Below are 19,681 nucleotides of genomic sequence, written 5' to 3' on the forward strand. Positions count from 1 at the left end.
CTGGCTGAATGAAGGGATGTTGAGACAGCATGACAACTTTGATCTTGGGGATCACAGTTTAAGCTGGCAGAAGAGTTTGAGATGAGTATATCCCTTTCTTAAACTTCACCCTCTAGATCTGAAGCTCACAGGTTGAATCCAAAAGCTTGTTCTGCAGCCTCTTCCAATCCAGTTCAGAGCATGTTATTAGTCCTGTCCAACTCTTAAGAACTCTATGTGATTGAAGTTCCTCCAGGTTGAGGTTATGACCCATGCCACAGCTAGATGCAAGTCTAAACTGTAAGGCAGAAAGAAAGAAGATCAGTCCAGTGAGACTTGATAGCCAGTTTCTGACTGGCCGTAAGGCCCCACAGTCCCCTACTATTGAAATAAATAAATCTGTTTGAGGCTAATATGCTAACAGAGCATAGTAGCAACAACCATATGTAATTATTTGAAAGGAAGGGAACTGTGTGGGAATGGGAATATACCCCTGGTTAAAGTTATCTCTTCCATTAGCAAGGCATCTATTTTGAGGGTTCTTGCTGCTCCTAGTGGGCAAGGTTTATGCATTGGTATGTCAAAGTAGTGAGGTTCTAACACAATAGCAATGTTACAGACTCCCCAGGCTGATCTCCTGAGGTATCTTAATGTCTTGTTCACACTACAGGTTTTTAGTCCAATTTAGGGCTGATTTGCAATTTAACAAGCTCAACAACAGAGTGGTATGTGATCGTGGGTTGATCAGCGGGTGATCAGCACTCTGCAGTATTTATGTGTGAACTTCTGTATAATGCATCAAAGAGCCTTGTTTACATGTCGCAGACACCTCACAGACGACAGATACCAAGTGGGGTTCGTAGTGTAGTGATGAGCTACAGCCAATGAATGAGCAAGACATAGATTCACTGGTCATTGTGTTCATGTGCTCAACAGAAATATCTGTTATTGGCCAGAATCACTTTACTCCGTGTTTACACAGACTCAAGAGCGAAAAAAAAGCCATATCTATAAATCTGCTGAAGGATCAGCTGATAGATGCGGCTTTCGAACGCTCCCTTGAAAACTTTTAGAGCTACTATCAGCTACAACTAGCTGTCTGGCTGTGTGTCAGTGATGTAGGCCATCGTCACACAAGCAGCTAATAGTGTTCTTTTTCTGACAGCTATGCCCAAAAAACTTAATTCGCTGAGCTTTCAGGGCTGAACAGAGTTATTGGGTGACAGAGTTGTTGTCAGATCTTGTAGTGTGTCAGCCTTTCTTATCAATCATTTATGTAGTCTAGTTCACAGTTAGTGTGACCTAGGCTTAACCAAGCCAAGCAACTGTCTCCAGAGGTAGTACTAAGGATGCTGCTATGGCACCAAGTTGGACCATGGAGCAGCATCTGTCATTGAACCTCAACCAAGGAGGAGAAATTAGTCCAGAGTCTCAGCGAGGCAACTGGTCCTAGTTTTTCAGCCACCCATGCTTCTCCTCCTCAAAGTTTTGGGGAGGGACATGGCGTGCACACAGAAAATCCAGGGAGGATCACAGGAAGGTTATTTTCCATCTGTAGATTCAAGCAGCCTAAGCCTTGAGATCCTTCTACTGTTCATGTACGTAGATGACAGACTGAGAAATGGGCACACTGCAGGGCAAGAATAGACTGAATTTCACCCTCACTTTTGTTGCCAGCCTCAAGCATTTTAAGCCTACAGGTTGCACTGTATACGTTGGCTGCATTAACAAACATCCCTAGGAGTTTGAAGAGGGGATGAAAGAGCACTAGGTAGAGACTTTAACATAAAACCCTCTCACTTGTTGTGTAATCTTCACTGATGTAGGGAAGAGTAAAGTTGCTGACAGAGTAGCTGAGAGGACTGACTTTCCAGAAGGATCACATTGTCGCTGTTTACGGTATATGTTTAATATGGGAAGTATTATCAAAATGCTTCTTCTATAAATCACAGGATGTGTGTGTGTTTTCCGCCAGTAGGAATTAGGAATGTTGATTGAGAAGGAAGTGAATACTGTACATCAGGACAACGGAATGGACAACGTTGGTCCTGGAGAGCCATTGTTCTGCAGATTTTAGCTCCAACCCTAATCAAACACACTTGCCTTCTAATCATCTTGAAGACACTGATTAGGTTTGTTTGATTAGTGTTTGAGCCAAACATAGTTCTGGAGGCTGGGTGTCCAACATAGTTTAGCACCAACTTCCTTCAACACTCCTCGCTGAAGTTTCTAGTATACCTAGAAAGAGCTAGGTTAGCTGGTTTAAGTGTGTTTAATTGGGGTTGGAACTAAAATATGCAGGACACCGGCCCTCCAGGACAGTTGTTGCTAGAGCGGATACGTTTGCGGCCGGAAGTTAACGAGAATTATTTCTATTATTTATTAAATTTCTCATTTGTTTTATTTTATTAACGTCAACCCCCACCCCAACCCTAAACCCAACCATCACAGTAATGTAAAAACAGTTGTTGTACCGAGTATTAGTTATGTTATCTATTAAATAACCCAATAAAATTTATTTTTGAATGCCTACCCCTACCCCAACTCTAAACCCAACCCTCACAGTACTGTAAAAACATAAATTATTGTTATACAGTGTTATAAAAAAATGCTGCTTTAATAATGTGCAGAGCGCACTTCCGGCCGGCCGCATATCCGATCTAGACTTTACCCTCCAGGACCGAATTTGGACACCCCTGCTGTAGAACATAAGTCCTCCATGACTCAAGTTGCCCATCCTTGCTGTACATCCTACTTCCTTAACTTCTTGTCCCCTTTAACACTATACGCTGGATGCCATTTTGTGAATGTACAGTACATAAGTCCAGGTTAGCATGCTTTCTGAGGGTTTGACAGATTTAAAAGAGCAGAAAAATACATTTTGTTGGCATCAGGGGTCCTGCTTGTTCTTCCATGTCCCCCTTCAGCATGAGCTGTACATGCTAAATCAAGTCACCCTTTTATTGACCACCCTAGCTAATCAATATTGGCGTTTTAGACACACATGCCTTAGACACCATCACACAGAAAGTGTTCCCATAGCACCAACACCATTACACAGCATCTCCTTCCCATCTCAGGGAGCCAGGTTAAATACATAACCCTAAGACATTTTCTCAGTCTTTTCCAAAAGCATTTTTGTTGAGCTGCCGTTCCTCAGCTTATCAATCATCAGCGTGACCAGTACTCACTGTAAACACTTCAAGTCATCAAAATATGCATCGATGCCATTTTTGCAGATGAAATAAATAGCCACAATTGAGCTTAATTTAACATATTGTAGCCCTTTGAGTCTCTCTCGTTACTTACCAAACAAGCCAGACGAATCAACTTTTCATAGAAGTGATGCAGTTATGGACATCTTTGTCTCAATCAACAATAAGAGCAGTTTTTATTACTGAATCTCGCCTTGAATTTTACAAGCGCCGATTTGTTTTACTGTTACATAAGAATGCAATGGTATTTACTGGCAGATTGGCAGGTCAAGGATATGTCTAAGACGTGGGCCCATATTTCTCTGTGTGTGATGTATTCACATGTGACTGTGCACTATAGCTTTACCAAAGAATATGGCTTCATATCCATATAGAACATTGTCAGCATTGTCTTTGGGGGTAAGGGACGCACTGTCACATGAAATTCGAGTTCTTCTCCGTTGGCCGGGTACAGAGATCTCTTTGCCTTCCCTCACTACACAAGCCTTATATGGCTTTAAACCAAGCCTCATATTACGCCTTGCTTTGTGCATAGCGGGCTTGCTCTTGTTCGCTCTCCGAGGGCTGTGTGTCCTCTGCTTTTCCTCTCATTTGATCCTTCGTTTTCCCCTACTTTCGTGAGTTTTCAGTCATTTCTTATGAAAGTAGAGGGTGTGTGTTTGACCCGACTCCACCTTTGGTATCTGGTCGCTGATAATTTCCACCAGCATCTCGGGAAACTCAACCTTCAGAGCCTGGGATTCGCGGAAAGTGTAGAAACAAAAGTCCAACAGGCTCCGAACAAGCTGGAAAGAGATGTCAGGAGTTAGATTTAGTTAAAAATAATAATTAATTAGTTAATTTTAATTAATAATTAAAAATAACCTTTTTTATTGAAATTGAAATCTATCTATCTATCTATCTATCTATCTATCTATCTATCTATCTATCTATCTATCTATCTATCTATCTATCTGTCTGTCTGTCTGTCTGTCTGTCTGTCTGTCTGTCTGTCTGTCTGTCTGTCTGTCTGTCTGTCTGTCAGTCTGTCTGTCTGTCTGTCTGTCCGTCCGTCTGTGCATCTACCCATCTGTCCATCCATCCATCCATCCAGAACACGCTGTAAAGATGTCAGGTGTCAGATTTCATTCAGAATGACAGTGATTACCATTTAAGAGATGCTCTAATGAAGCACGAGTGTGGATAAACATGTTTTGATGCATTAGGAGGAGAAAACTTTAGAGAGCCATGCTCATTTATGGGTGCGCTGTGTCTAACTGACCAAAGATCTTGAACTTGTTTCTCTTCATCTTACAAATTAATAAATCAACACTACTGTCAAGTGTTCTTCACCCCCAAGTGCAGTTCAGAGTGTCTTTTCCATTACTTTTGTGAGCCATTACAAATTGTTGAGCTCGCAGCAATGCAATAAGTGATAAGATATGAACCGCTGCTTTCATCTTTCAGGGTTAACATGATGGATGGCAGTTTTTAATTATTATTATTATTTGAATGACATTATAACTCTTTAATAATGAACTGCTCTGATTACTTAAACATCTGATTTTATAATAGTTTTCCAGCTTCCAACATTTTGTTCCCACATTCGAGCAAAAAAAAAAAAATCAATAGTTTTAAATGTCTTTTTATTTTATTTAGTTTAATTTCGTTTAATTTAAATGTTTATTTTTTTTATTTTAGACAGATATATCAATTATTTTTCTTTTAATAATTTTTGTTCTAAATGTGCCTGACAAAATTTTCATTTATTTTGTTTTAGTTTATTTTATGCGTTAATCATTTTACTGTGTTTTACAGAAGAGACCTTTACAAGAGCTTTAGATTTTTATATAAAAATCTATTCATCATACTATTAGAAATGATGTTATTCACCTTTATCACCTATATCTCATCGTAATATAGTTAGTACAAAAGATGTAATTAACTTAATACAAAATATTCTAGAAGTAAAGATTTTGTATGTATATACACTAATTAGCCACTTTATTAGGTACACCTTGCTAGTACTTTTGCTTTCAGAACTTAATCCTTCGTGACATAGATTCAACAAGGTACTGGAAAATTCCTCTAGGATTCCTCAGAGATGACATGATAGCATCACGCAGTTGCTGCAGATTTGTCGGCTGCACATCTATGATGCAAATCTCACGTTCCACCACATCCCAAAGGTGCTCTATTGGATTGGGATCTGGTGACTGTGGAGGCCATTTGAGTACAGTGAACTCATTGTCATGTTTAAGAAACCAGTCTGAGGTGATTCACTATTTATGACATGGCGTGTTATTCTGCTTGAAATAGCTATCAGAAGATGGGTATACTGTGTCATAAAGGGATAGACATGGTCAGCAGTAATATTCAGCTAGGCTGTGATGTTGACACGGTGCTCAGTTGGTACTAATGGGTCCAAAGTGTGCCGAGAAAATATCCCCCACACCATTACACCACCAGCAGCCTGAACCGTTCATATAAGGCAGGATTGATCCATGCTTTCATGTTGTTGATCCCAAATTCTGACCCTACCAGCCGAATGTCATAGCAGAAATTGAAATTCATCAGACCAGGAAATGTTTATCCAATCTTCTATTGTCCAATTTGGTGAGCTTGTGTGAATTGTAGCCCAAGTTTTCTGTTCTTTGCTGACAGGAGTGGCACCCGGTTTAGTCTGGATGGGCTGTAGCCCATCCACTTTAAGGTTGGATGTGTTGTGCATTCAGAGATGCTCTTCTGCACACCTCGATTGTAACGAGGGGTAAGATGAGTTACTGTTGCCTTTCTATCAACTTGAACCAGTCTGGCCATTCTCCTCTGAGCTCTGGCATCATCAAGGCACTTGATCTTGAATCACCTTTCTTCCCCATTCTGATGCTCAGTTTGAACTGCAGCAGATTGTCTTAATCGTGTCTACATGCCTAAATGCATTTGCAGTTGCTGCCATGTGATTGGCTGATTAGAAATTTGTGTTAACGAGCAGTTGGACAGGTGTACCTAATAAAGTGGCCAAGTGTATGTTATAATATATTGTTGTATTAAAAAAAATGCAACATTATGTTGTCTTGCTTAATATTTTATTACATTTTCTTTTAAATAAAAAAAAAATATATATAGCTTGCTTAGTTCGGGGGTCCTCCACTTTCAAAATGTTAAAGTATATATTCTAATAAATATGCTTAAGATACTTTATTGAACTTAAATTTGCCAATTTATGGAAATCAGAAAAGACATCTGTATTAGCTTTGAAAGGTATAGCTGTAACAGAGCAAAATTACTTCCAACCTGCTTTGATCTCTTAGCTTAGCCCAATAACAGAGGATCGTTTCGACTTACATCATGCGTGGCGTCCAGAAGTTTGGTCAGCTGGAAGAAGCGCTGCCATGTTTGGCCAGAATTGTTAGTGGCTTTCCCAACAGAGCGGCGGAGCTCCTTAATATAATTCACCCGCATCTCCTCAAATGCCCCTTGGTTCTTCAGACCATCTTTGGGCACTGTTAGCAAAAGAAAAGCATGTTATTAGTAACAATGTCCAATACACATTTATATAGCATGTAAAACTACATTAGTTCTATATCTGTCTCTGTGTATTCATCCTTCTTCTAATTCGTCTGTCTTGCAGGCTACTTCTCTGCTGATTAATGTTCCCTTGTGTGAAGTTATTCAGGATTAACTCAATCAGAGTACCGAAAAGAACTTTGACTTTTGGCAGATGAGAGATAGAATCTCCTTCAGGTTGAAGGGAGTAATTCTCTCCTATCCTGTAGAGGACAAGGGCACTTATGGCCTGCAGCCAACCACGTGAAATGACATTCCGTTTCTGGACAGCTGAATAAGAAACAGCTCATCCACACACTCCAGCTCAACCACACACTCCTTCTATCCACTTTCCAGCAACATGCAAATTAACATTAGTCATTTCTTTGCATCCCTTTGACTGGCTAATTGAATTGTTTCCATTTATGATTTTGATAATAGTATGTGCAAACAAGGCAGTGTGAGCTGAAAAGCAATTACAACAGCGGCAGACCTTAAGGTTGTAATTAGAGGAAATTATAATTAAAACAATTTTATTAATTTGTATTAAAATTCAAGATCAAACATCAAACCTATGTGTCAGTGTAGCCTTATGTGCATTTATCACTACAAAATTAAAATGTGTTACTGATTCTTAGGTCATCGAAAGTCAAGGTAAAAAGGTTTCCCCTTTATATACTAAATGTATCTGAAAATGTGATGCTTGGTGATATTTATGTGTGGTAATTCAAGCCAATACTCACTATTTAAGAGTCAAAAATATTCACAGGCAAAAGAAAATGAATAGTCAAAGCCACTTCAGTACATCAGTACATTCACAACTCTGAAACATTTACTTATTAAAATAAGCCGTTATCCCAATTTCCCAGTAATGGGAATGGAAATAAGTGTTTAAAAGATTTAAAAGTGTTTTTCATATTAATATTTGTATATTTAAGTTTTTCATTTGGTATTCAAATTGGTATTGTTGATTTGCCATGTTAATTCATAATTCAAAACTGAAGACTAGCATTGCAACAAATGATTGGGAAATGGTTGGGTCGCCATCACTTCACCTCAGCTGATTTCGGCTGATTAGCTGCTGAACTTTTCATATACATCATATTTTTGTTTATGTTTTATGTGGCTTTACTCAGTGGATTACCTTTTGGAATTATTTCTTACAATTATCAGAATATGTGGCATGCTGTGTGCACTTAATTGAGCTGACAACCATTCACGTGGCCTCCAGTTCCCACGTGAGTGAAATTATTTGCTTATACCATCTCTATAAATGTATTTGTTCTATTTAAGGTCATTTATCATTTAAATTTTTCTTTAGACCTGTATGCACTCCAGAATCTGACAGATTGATTAGCTGTAGGCAATAGAATAGTCATCTAAAATGTTGTCATACCGTGTTATGCCTGGATTTCATAAACAGCCTTGCATTTACTAACACAGACTATATTTTAAGTATTTGGAAGTAATTTGCCTTTTCCTCCTGTTGAAAAACATCATAAGAACATTTTTTTTAGTGATTCAATGTATTACAACAGTGTTTTAAAAGTCTAAACACTTTATTGATATACTACACAACCAAGCACATGTGGTCAGAACACAAACGAGTCGCAGGTAATGCATTATTAAGTGTTTTCCCCAAAGAAAAGCCCATCTAAGCAAAATGCTAGCAGGTGTCTGTAGCTCCGCTCACGCTCGTCTCCTTGCCGTTGTTTGGTATCTCCCAGTCGGTACGATGACAAACAAACAAAATGGCGTCTGTTGGCCATGCCCACTTGTAGCTTCTTTCACATTCTTTAGAAACCTATGAGTGACAAAACGGATACTACGTCCTCATCTTTTACAGTCTATGGTCAAAACAAGCAAAATATAGCTGTATACATGCACTTTTTAATTCAACAAAACTTAGCAGGTAAAGCAGGTAAATAAAAACATACCATGTGATAATGAAAGGAGGATCACGTGCACATGGTTAACGTTAGGCCAATTAATAATCTGTTCAAACAATAGTTCAAGCGAAAGCGGCAGGACAGCGGCTGCACTATCATCGCGAAGAGAAACGATCGCACCAGTTGTGTTTTTTCTAGGCACGGTTATTTTGCGCAAGGAAACGAGAGCGAGCACAGGTGATGTGATAGGATGAGTGATCACCCTCTCATTCGGTGTTCATCTGCTTTCTTTTGCTTGGTGAACACAATTATTTCTGTCTGTCGTGCTGCTTCTCGATTCTAAGATCACATTTGCACAAATATTGGGCTGCCCTGATCTTTACACAACAAGAAGACGAGGCTCTGGATTAAAATTATTAATGTTGTAAATAATGTCCAGTTTTTTGCACAGACCAGTCGTTCTCTTTATTAGACCTCAATGTATCACCAAGAGGCTTTTGCCTGTATGTTTTTATTTTCTCCTTCCCCTCTGAAAATGCTGCAAGCTATTGACTTGCTTGTTATGAATCACAGACAACCATGGAGGTTTCTGCTTAAAATAATCTTTAATGCTCTACTTAAGAAAAAAAAGTCACCTACATCAGATGCCAGAGGGGGTGATTAAATTAACGTGTCAATTTCTGGTTGAAGCATCCCTTAAAGACATGATTTTCAACAAACTAGAGTTTTTAACAAAGAATCAACCAAGCACTTTTCATTTTTTGTTATCTCCACATTACAACAACAGGTCATTCAGGATATCTAAAGCTCTTTCTCTCTCTTTCTCTCTCTCTGTGTTGCATGCTTGAAAGTTAGAGCATGGTGTAGGAGCGGTTCACTTGAATTAATGAAAGTTTCTTATTTCCTTTATCTCTTTAACATGTTTTTTTTTCATCAATATTTATTTAATCATTAATTCTTGTGCACTGTTCAAATCAACTACATATTTGTTATGTTGGTTGCTGTTTATTCCCTATTGACTTCCATTATTAATTAAATGTTTTGATTACAAAGCCATGACACCATATAATAATGCATTCTTAATTGTTAGTGGTTTTCCCTGTTGGAAAGAGGTCAAATTTGTCATTTTTACTGTTGATCTTCAGTTGGCATCATTAACTTTTTAGACTGGCCTGTGCAAAAAAAATGTTTCTGACTTTTATGGAGTTCTATAAAATATCACAGCAGAATGTGTGCGCACACTGTAAAGACACTTACTATGTTTACTATGTTCTGATTGCTAAGCTGGTTATTTTGATATCCATTTCATGTTCATATTTATATCTCACACACAGACTATACTCCCCATATAACTTTAAGCTTATAACTAAGCTTATTTTTGCAGTGCAATTGATGATCAATAGTAAAACTGTATCTTTTCTCAACAGTAAAACCACCAACAATAAAGAATGCATGATTATATGGTGTTGGCAATAAAAAAATGTTGTTGTAAAGTTGTTATTTAGCTCCTATAATGTCAATGGGGCAAAAACTGCCATGAACATAATGAAGGGGGTATTGAATCTGCCCAAAGTGTAGAGTTTAGTTTTTGTAACTTTTCAAAGCATTATCCCAAAGTTTGTGTCAAAATATGATGTCACCAAAATAATACATTTGCTGAAACACAGAGAATATTGTGGGCAAATTAAGACTCAAACTCATCCAATAGTGGATAAAAATGCCCCGAACAAACATAAGGGTTAATATTTATTTAAAAAATGTAAATATGTTTGTAGAATGGCACTGTGGCGCAGTGGGTAGCGCTATCACCTAAGCTAAAATAAAAATAGCTAGTTCGAGCCTTGGCTGAGTTAGTTGGCATTTCTGTGTGGAACGGGCAGATGGTCAGTACAGGCAGGCAGTAGGCAACATAAACAAGCAAACAAGGTGAGGGTCAAATCAAGGCAAAGGAAACGTGTCGTAATGTTCACTAACAGTTCATCAAGGCTCTGCAAAGTCTGTACGTTTGTGTGCTGTATAAATAGTCCACCTAATCAGTCTTTGAGCAGCTTCAGCTGTGTAAGTGTAATCAATAGAGACTTGGAGCAGGTGTGTGTGTGTGTTGCATGACAGGACTTGTAGTTCATATACTGGCGGATTTGTAGTTCTTTAGTGAACTGTGTGTTTACCAGCGATCTGCAGCCTCTAGATCGCTGGTGATCATAACTATAGATAAGTTGGCTAAGCTAAATTGTCTGTTATGTGTGTGTATGTCCTGGTCCTCCAGGGTGGGGGTTAAGCATTAGGCTAACGACCCACCTCATGAAAATTAGATTAGACGAAACACCAATACAGTACGGCTGTAAATCAACTTCGATATAAACAGCCCTGGGAGCAAGTAAATAAATAAGTTTGTAGTTTAGAAAACCATAGCATTTCCCTCAGAAGAGGCAAAGTCTGCTTTTTTCTATCAAAAATTATAGTATAATTTTGTTTGATCAGCTGTTTTTGGTAGAAGACATGCTATTCTGGCTTTGGGTGAGATCTTTAGTCGTGGAATGAACAAGGTAGTTGTAGTTTTTCTGCTAAAGAAGAAAATCCAATAAACAGACTTGTTGATAATGAAATTGTGCTGGCATATACATTGTCAGTTGTGCCACTCAGTTCACCTGCTACTAAAGTAGTCATTTCAGATGCTCCTCCTTTCATCTCCAATGAGGACATTACAAGATAATTAAGTTGATTTGGTAGGTTGGCAATTTTTACTAAAATACTCCCACTTGGAGCCAAAACTCTGCATTGAAGTATGTCTTGTCTTTTTGAGGACATGTCTTCAGCTTTTTAAACGCGCCCTCTGAATCTCTCTTCCCATAAGATGCGGTGATAATTCATTTATGTAGCAATGAATAGTAGAGTTGTTTTGAATGTGTTGATTTTTGACAAAAAAAAGTCACCTGTCCACACAACAACAACAAAAAAACAGTGATATTGAAATGGATAGTGAGGAGCTTGTAGATTGTAGCAAAAAATTGTTAAGGAAAAGGTAAAAATGCAAAAGATATGGATATTTCACTCCCTCTTTCTTTTTTTCTTTGTGTTTGTGTGTGTGTTGAATGAAGAGCAGCTATTCACCTCTGTTTATTGGCAGGTGTGTGTGTTAAAACCTCCCCCTTTTTTCTGCTCTCCCACTGACCCACATTCAGCCTCGTTAACCACAGGCTGCCATTTACAGCCTCAGCGAATAAAAAGTAGGCCGATTATGCCACGCTAATTGCTGTCTTGTCATAAGAAATAACTTCTTCTGCAAGTAGAGTCTGTCATTTTGGGAAGATTTCTGACCGGGGGAGTTAGTTGTAGAGCACTACAGCACTGCATGTGTTTAATGCGTAATGCAAATGGATGCATTTAATAGTAACTGGTTTGGATGTGGAAATACAGCGTGTTCAATAAAATTAAGTGCAGTTGATAGTCACAATAATAGCTTAATCAGCTGATCATGGCTTTTTGATATAATAACATTTATTTAAGATAAAAAAAAAAAAAAATTGTTCAATCTGCTTAATTACAATGTGCAGAAACTTTTTTTTATGTCCAATCCAATTTAAATTTGTAAAACTTAATTCTTTCATGTTGTCCCAACACAAATCGATTGCGTTGAGGCAAATATTTTTTTTTACATTTTGCTGTAGCATTAGCAGTGATATATATATATATATATATATATATATATATATATATATATATATATATATATATATATATATATATATATATATATATATATATAAATAAATGATTTATTATTTATTATTTTTTTATAAAAAATTTAAAGTATAAAAACAAATTGAAATAAATATTAAATTGATAAATAATAAAAACTACAATTTCACACATCAAAGATGCTAAAATAATGTTGAAAATGCTATTTTAACTGAGCATTTTTACAATTACTGATCGGATATATTAATTTAATGTTTAAGGTTTTAACCAAAGAAGGGAACATTCGTCATTCGTTTTTTGTGTTAATCAACATTTAAGCCACAAGTGCTGAAGATTTGAGCTTAACTTGTGGACTGGATCTGGAGTGTTTTCTATTATTTGATGTCTTTCAAAAGCTCGAATAATGCGCCTGTCCTATCTAATGTCATTTACTTTGATATTTTGTTATATAACGCATTGTATAACAAAAACATTGTCAAAAAAACTTTGACAAACCTAATGTTTGTTTGATGAAAATGATGACACGACAAAAGACTTCTGTCCTTAATTAACAATACCATTGCACTGCCACCTTGAGCTGTTTAGGCATACTGCTCTTTTGCGGTGTCTGGGAGAATATTTGTGTATTGTCTAACACAGCAAAGAAACAAAAAGTAAAATAATGGACTTTAAAAAAAAAACACGGGGAGATTTAGTGACTCACTGTTTTTCAGGTCAACACTACCATCACAAATAAGGCCATGCGAGAGCCTGCAGGCCTTCTGAAACCTTAGCCAAGGTCAAAGACTAATCTCTCTCTCTCTCTCTCTCTCTCTCTCTCTCTCTCTCTCTCTCTCTCTCTCTCCCTCTTTCTCTCTCTCTCTCTCTCTCTCTCTCTCTCTGTGGAGATTTGCAGTGAAAGATATTGCATGGCACTATTGCAGTTAATGCTTTTATTTCTATTTTAAATCTTTGAGTAAAAGACAGTTGTGTTTTTTTTGCGTGGACAGAGAGAGAGAGAAACTTATTTTTGATTTATATATATATATATATATATATATATATATATATATATATATATATATATATATATATATATATATATTTACACAGCTCATCAGGATCCATCAGCCTGTCATACTGAGCAGAGCAAAGACGGTTGACGTTCCGCCACAAGATGGCAACAGGGACTGCATAATAAGTGATTAGGAAAGGAAAAACTCAGCTTAATTTACAGCTTATCAAATCATTATAAATCAGGTAAGTGATATTCTAAAGCCTCCTTTCAACTGCACACGACAAAGACAGGAAGTGCCAGACAGGAAGTCATTCATTTCCGATAGAGTTAGTTCGGGAGCTGCGTGGAGTTCCAATTATCTCCATATGCAGAACATTCAGATCTGAATTGAACTGCGCATACGTTGAAGTATTTTAACTCCTGGAACTAGAACGTATGTGACCGGTCAAAAGGATGTGATGTATTTCAGTGTTGTCCAAGCAGGTCCGTGTGCGCGGGATGAGAAATAGTTATTTTTTAGTTGTTATTTGATAAAAAAAAAAGAAAAATCTATATTAAATAAAACATTTCTATTTATAAATAAAAAATCTAATTTTTTATGTTGTGTCCATTTCCCAGAGATGGGTTGCGGCTGAAAGGGCATCTGCTACGTAAAAACGTGCTGGATAAGTTGGCTGTTCATTCCATTGTGGCGACCCCGGATAAATAAAGGGACTAAGCCGAAAAGAAAATGAATGAATGAATGAATGTTGTGTCCACATTCCCTCCAAAAATGTTTGCGGTCTATGAGTTTCTAGTATTCATTCATTCAACCATGGTAAACGCACAGAGAATAAAGGCTCTTGCTTTTGCACTCCTCTATTTCGGACACTGCAAGAACAACTTCTCTCCCATGGGGCACGAAAAAACTAAAAATTCTGAGCGACTGCCAAATGTAGTGTGCACTGGAAAGGCAAAGTCGATCTATCTCTTTTGTATATTGAAGTGCTGTAATGATACCATAGTAATATGGTAGTGTTTGCTATGCTTTGGCTTTTTCAGGGTTAATAATTATGATATCCTGTTTGTCAACTGGGAAATGTCTGTAGAATGCTGGCATTTAATGCTGTTCTGCCTTATAATCTTTAAATGTGAGCAAAATCACCTGCTTTGTCATCATTTTAGACATTACGCTAGAGAATCATTTAAATACTAGCTCTAAAGTGATATTTGTGTAGTAGCAATGGTTTCTGCTGTTTTGACGTCAGCTTCAGATGTGAATGAATGGCAGAAGAAAGTAGTTCCTCGTACAAAATGATTTTGAGACTCTCCGTGTTTGATTTTGTTTTTTATATACACAATTGTGCCGTCAAACTGTTGAATAAATGCAATATTACTCGTAGTAGTGAGATATGGCTGTATACCATCACTGGTGGGACACTAAGGCACTCGGCCTCAAGCCAACACATGCCTCCAATCAGTGCTTATATACAGCCACTGTTACTCATGTGATATTGCTGATATATATTATGAAAGGTTGGAACCATTGTTTGGAGTGTTGAAAATTATTTTTGCGGATTTAATGAGAGTTTCAGCATGCTTACATGTCCAAAACTATGAAAAAAAAAATGTGCATGTTTGTTGAATTTCATTCTTGGGCATGCAAAAACGTCTATTTATTTCAGAACAAAACAAACAAAAATATCTGATAAAAAGTGTAATACAGTAAATGTTTTAAAACGGTTAGTAAAAACAAGAATTAGATGCGCTTTTTTTGTATTTTTGAATAAAAAAATCAGCTGGATATTTTTAAAGCTTGGTAGTTTAGGTGATTAAATAAGTAAAGTTTTTTTTAATGAGTGTTAATTTAGGGATAAATTACCTCCAAGGTCTTATTATTACAGAATAAAGCCAAAGAGACTTATCTGTTGAATAAGACTGAAGTGTGAAAGAAACTGTCCAATACTTATTACATGGCTACTTTCCACAAAACATTGTTCTGAGCTGTAATAGTTTAATAATTATTTAATAAACACCAAGCTGATAGAAAGGAAAACAGCTGATGGAGTATACACTAACTTGCACATTATTCAGTCACAATATGGTGCCTAAACTTTAAAAAATGCAAAGCTGACAGAAATGAACCTGGCTAAAGCACTAAACCTACATATCATTCATTAACAAAATAGCGCCAAGAAGTCAATAGACAGACAAGCAGATACATGTGGATGTGGAAGGATTTAATAATATTTACTGATAAACATGGTGATTCGAAGTTCCTGATGTTATTTAGCTGAGTTATCTCAGAATAACATATCTTAGAATGTTGCAACTAGTGATGTGCACATCGATGCTAGAGTAGATATATATCGATTCTTAGAAGCTTCTATTTTAGTATTGGGATTTTTTTTAAAGTATTGATAGTTCAACTATATTTGAATAATTTCTCCATAACTAAATGTTTTAGCGCTGTGACCCTAATCAATCTGTGGCGGAACGTCACCTGAGCGATCATGTGCCTTTCAGATAACTTACGTTCTCAACACACGCAAGTCACACACTTCTGCATTATGAAATGGCACGATGGCAGAGAGGTAACGCAGCATGTTGTCGTGCTCATTAGCTGAAAAAGTGTTGCATAAGCAATATTTGTGATAAGAAAGTGGGTACACAGCAACAATACAAGCAGCCTTTATAAATGCTTACAGACAACACACCCTGAAACTTATAAAGAAGCGGAACTAAAACAAGATGCCCAGTGTTCCTCTGCTCAGTCTCCCTCTGGCCAACAAAAGACATTATATTAGCCAAATCTCTCTCTCTCCCTCTCTCTCTCTCTCCCTCTCTCTCTCTCTCTCTCTCTCTCTCTCTCTCTCTCTCTCTCTCTCTTAATTCAATTCAGTAATTGTTTTATTGGCATGACAAATGTTACAAATGTTTTGCAAAAGCATTAATAAAGTTTAAAAAGAACACACACACACACACACACACACACACACACACACACACACACACACACACACATATATATATATATATATATATATATATATATATATATATATATATATATAATAGTATAGTAGTATAATATATAGTATAATAATAATTCAATACAAATAAAAATAAATAAATAAAATAATAACTCAGCTCTCTCTTTTCTCTCAATCCAATTTGGTTAATAAATAAAAGTGTGTGTGTGTGTGTGTGCGTGTGTGTATCTGTGCAGTGTGCATATACAGTGTGTATATGCAATATGGTCGTGTGTGTGCGTGTATGTATATTTACATATAATGATTTTTTTTAACATTATTTAGAAAAATTACATAAACATTTTCAATAAAAAGTGGTATCGATATCGGTTTCGGTATCGTAAAAACATTAACAAAAAGTATGGGTATCGTATCAAATAAAAAAACTGCAGTACCGCCCATTCCTAGTTACAACAGACCAATCAAAATCGAGTATTCCGGAGAGTCATGTAGTAATGTAAAATAAAATAAAAGTTTTTCTAAAAATGTGCCATATGCATCAGACGTTTAGCCATGTTAAATGCACTAGTGTAAAAGGCACCCACAACTTAAATCAGAAGCCATCATCATCATTTTTTTAGCAAAAGGTTAAACAATTTAAATTTTTTTGTTTGTTTGTTTGTTTGTTTTCAACAGCCTTTGCTCACATTCACCAAGGGTAAAATGGAGGATGTGGTAAACATATAAAACTTAAAAAATCATAAATCAGTAACTATAACATAACATGCCAACAGAACAGCATTCATAATTTAGAAGCACAGCATTATATAATGATATAATATAAAGTAGATGATAAGAAACTTCTAGCATTTCTCATATAATGCAATCGTTTTATTCTCATGGAAAACAGAAACCGGTTTATTTATATAACAAAACAGCTCTTCCCAGCGTATCTGATATCTCAAACAGCACAGCTAAAGTTGAATTAATTGCCCCTGAAAACTGAGATGACACTCATAATCCCATATCACAAATACTGTCAGCGAGAGACATCTACATTTTTATTCAAGTTGATTTTTGGATCAGGAAAGCTATTTTTAAAGAATCGCTCCATCAAAACGTTCAGCTCCTCAATAATGTACCACCGTAGACTGCTTCTCTCTTCTTCAACCATGCTCTCTTTTTTGGGAGAGAAACAGCAGCTCTTGGAGCGATGCCCGTCTCCTGACTGGATTTTATTAAGTACAGCAGGGCTCTCTGGAAAGGCTCCAGAGGATCAGCAAGTGCTTGTGGATCCCAAAAGTCTATCCTGTGTGGAAGTCAGACTCAGAACTTTACTTCAGTCTCATATTCTGTAGGGCCAAGGGTGCATTAGCTCTTCTGTATGTATACCTGTGATATAAACAGAATATTCTGTATATGCACGTGATTATTAATATTAGTAGTAGTAGTAGTAGTAGTAATAGAAGTAGTAGTATAGTAGCAGTTTTTATTTTTTTTATATATAAGAGCCAAACGGATATACCCCATTTATTTATTTATTTAATAATAATAATAATTATTATTATTATTACTATGTTGTTGCTGTTGTTGTTGTTAAAAGTATTTATATTTTTATGTGAAAACTAAAATGATATACCTTCCTTATTTATTTATTTATTTATTTATTTATTTATTTATTTATTTATTTATTTATTTGTTTTATTTAGAATGTATTGCATATTTATTTAATTATTCAATTATTTTATGTGCATTTATTATTATTATTATTATTATTATTATTATTATTATTTAGCATTATAAACTAGTAATCGTAATGGTAATAATGATAATTGAGTTTTAATAATTTTGTGTTTAATTTAGTTATTTGATTAATTTATTTATTAATTTCTCTTATTTTTATGAATTGATACTTTATTTTTATTTTAGCTCTTTTTTTAACTACTTTAATCTTAATCTAAACTAAATGAAGATTCTTTGCACTGCTTCTTTGCATACACTGAAACGTGTTTTCTTTTAAGTTTCTTTTCTTAGTTAATCCGATTCATTTTTGCAAGCAAAGCAATATCTTCTAAAAAGCAATTACTTAGCATCACACCTTAAGATTGTAGTGGTAATTATGGAAAACGTTTAATTCGAATGACGTTTTAATTTAAAACCCATTAACACACAATGATGGACATCATTCAGTACTGATGAATGTAGCCTTCAGACCTAGACTGAAATTGCCTTTCTTGCGATATTATTAGCACTGAACTAAGCACATAAAGTTTAAGCACAAATGAAATTTTTATCTCCATTTAAATCCTTCAATCAAATGATTTTATGACAAGTCTTGTATTGAAATAAACAAAACACTGAGACCAGTAAAATAAAATACATTGAAATAAATATATAAATAAATATCTCATGTTTGAGATATTTTTCCCCATATTTTTAAGGTGAGACACTGCAGATTAAAGCATGGTACAGTGATTTTGCCACTTTTTCAGTCAATAAAACTTCCAAAATGCACATTTAAGTGTTTCTTTTGTAGTACTTCGTCAATTTGTGTCTGTACATTTTGATAACAATACATATTCATGCGTTTTTTTTAAAGAAATCTCCACTTCAGCAGCGCTTACACCAAATTGTAAAGTTTTATTCATATCTGTATTCTAAAGATTTCTACAGAGGGATTTGTTCACAGTTCATTCCCCTCATTGTATATAACATATTATTCAACAGTATAGATTTCTGGTCGTTTGCAGAATGTTTGGAATTCTGGAGGGATGAAAAGAGATTCTCGAAATCCCTTCTGTAAAAGCCTTTGACTTTATGTTAAAAAGATATCAAATCATTTTCAACCTATCTTAAAGGAACACTACACTGTTTTTTGAAAAATGCTCATTTTACAAGTCTTCCAGAGTTAAACAGTTGTGTTCTATCATTTTTGAACAAATTCAGCCAATCTTAAGGTTTGGAGTGAGCATTTTTAGCTTAGCTTAGCTTAACATAAACATTGAATCGGATTACACCATTGCACCTGTTGCAGCCATAGTATTGCAGCAAAGTTCCTTGATTGTTAAGCAGAAATAGTTCTTTGTCATTCTAGCAAAGAAAATAGTGTTGGTCTTAGTACATGAGGTAACTACAGAAAGTCAAAAATTAGATATGGAAATAATCATTTTATATATATATATATATATATATATATATATATATATATATATATATATATATATATATATATATATATATATATATATATATATATATATATATATATTTATAAAATGATTATATATATATATTTTTTATTAATTAAATTATTTATTTTTTGAGCAAGATGCTAATGGTCTGACCTGATTCAATGATTTATGCTAAGCTAAGCTAAAAGTGCTCCCGCCAGACCCAGAGATTGATTAAATGGACTGTTTAGAGGAA

At 35.7% G+C, this 19,681-nt stretch overlaps 1 protein-coding gene across 2 annotated transcripts in view; it reads right to left on the reverse strand.

The window, feature by feature from the left end:
* Positions 1-3,531: 3,531 nt before the first annotated feature.
* The window catches only part of nr3c2 (nuclear receptor subfamily 3, group C, member 2), a 151,189-nt gene continuing 135,039 nt past the window's right edge, over positions 3,532-19,681 (reverse strand). The window contains 2 exon segments of one of the 2 annotated variants that reach the window (NM_001100403.1): positions 3,532-3,979; positions 6,519-6,676. In NM_001100403.1, coding sequence (NP_001093873.1) covers positions 3,824-3,979; positions 6,519-6,676 — 314 coding nt within the window. In that variant the 3' untranslated portion in view covers positions 3,532-3,823. 2 annotated transcript variants of the gene reach the window in all.

Source organism: Danio rerio, chromosome 1 (assembly GCF_052040795.2).
Source record: "Danio rerio strain M-AB ecotype USA chromosome 1, GRCz13ab, whole genome shotgun sequence".
Classification (NCBI taxonomy): domain Eukaryota; kingdom Metazoa; phylum Chordata; class Actinopteri; order Cypriniformes; family Danionidae; genus Danio; species Danio rerio.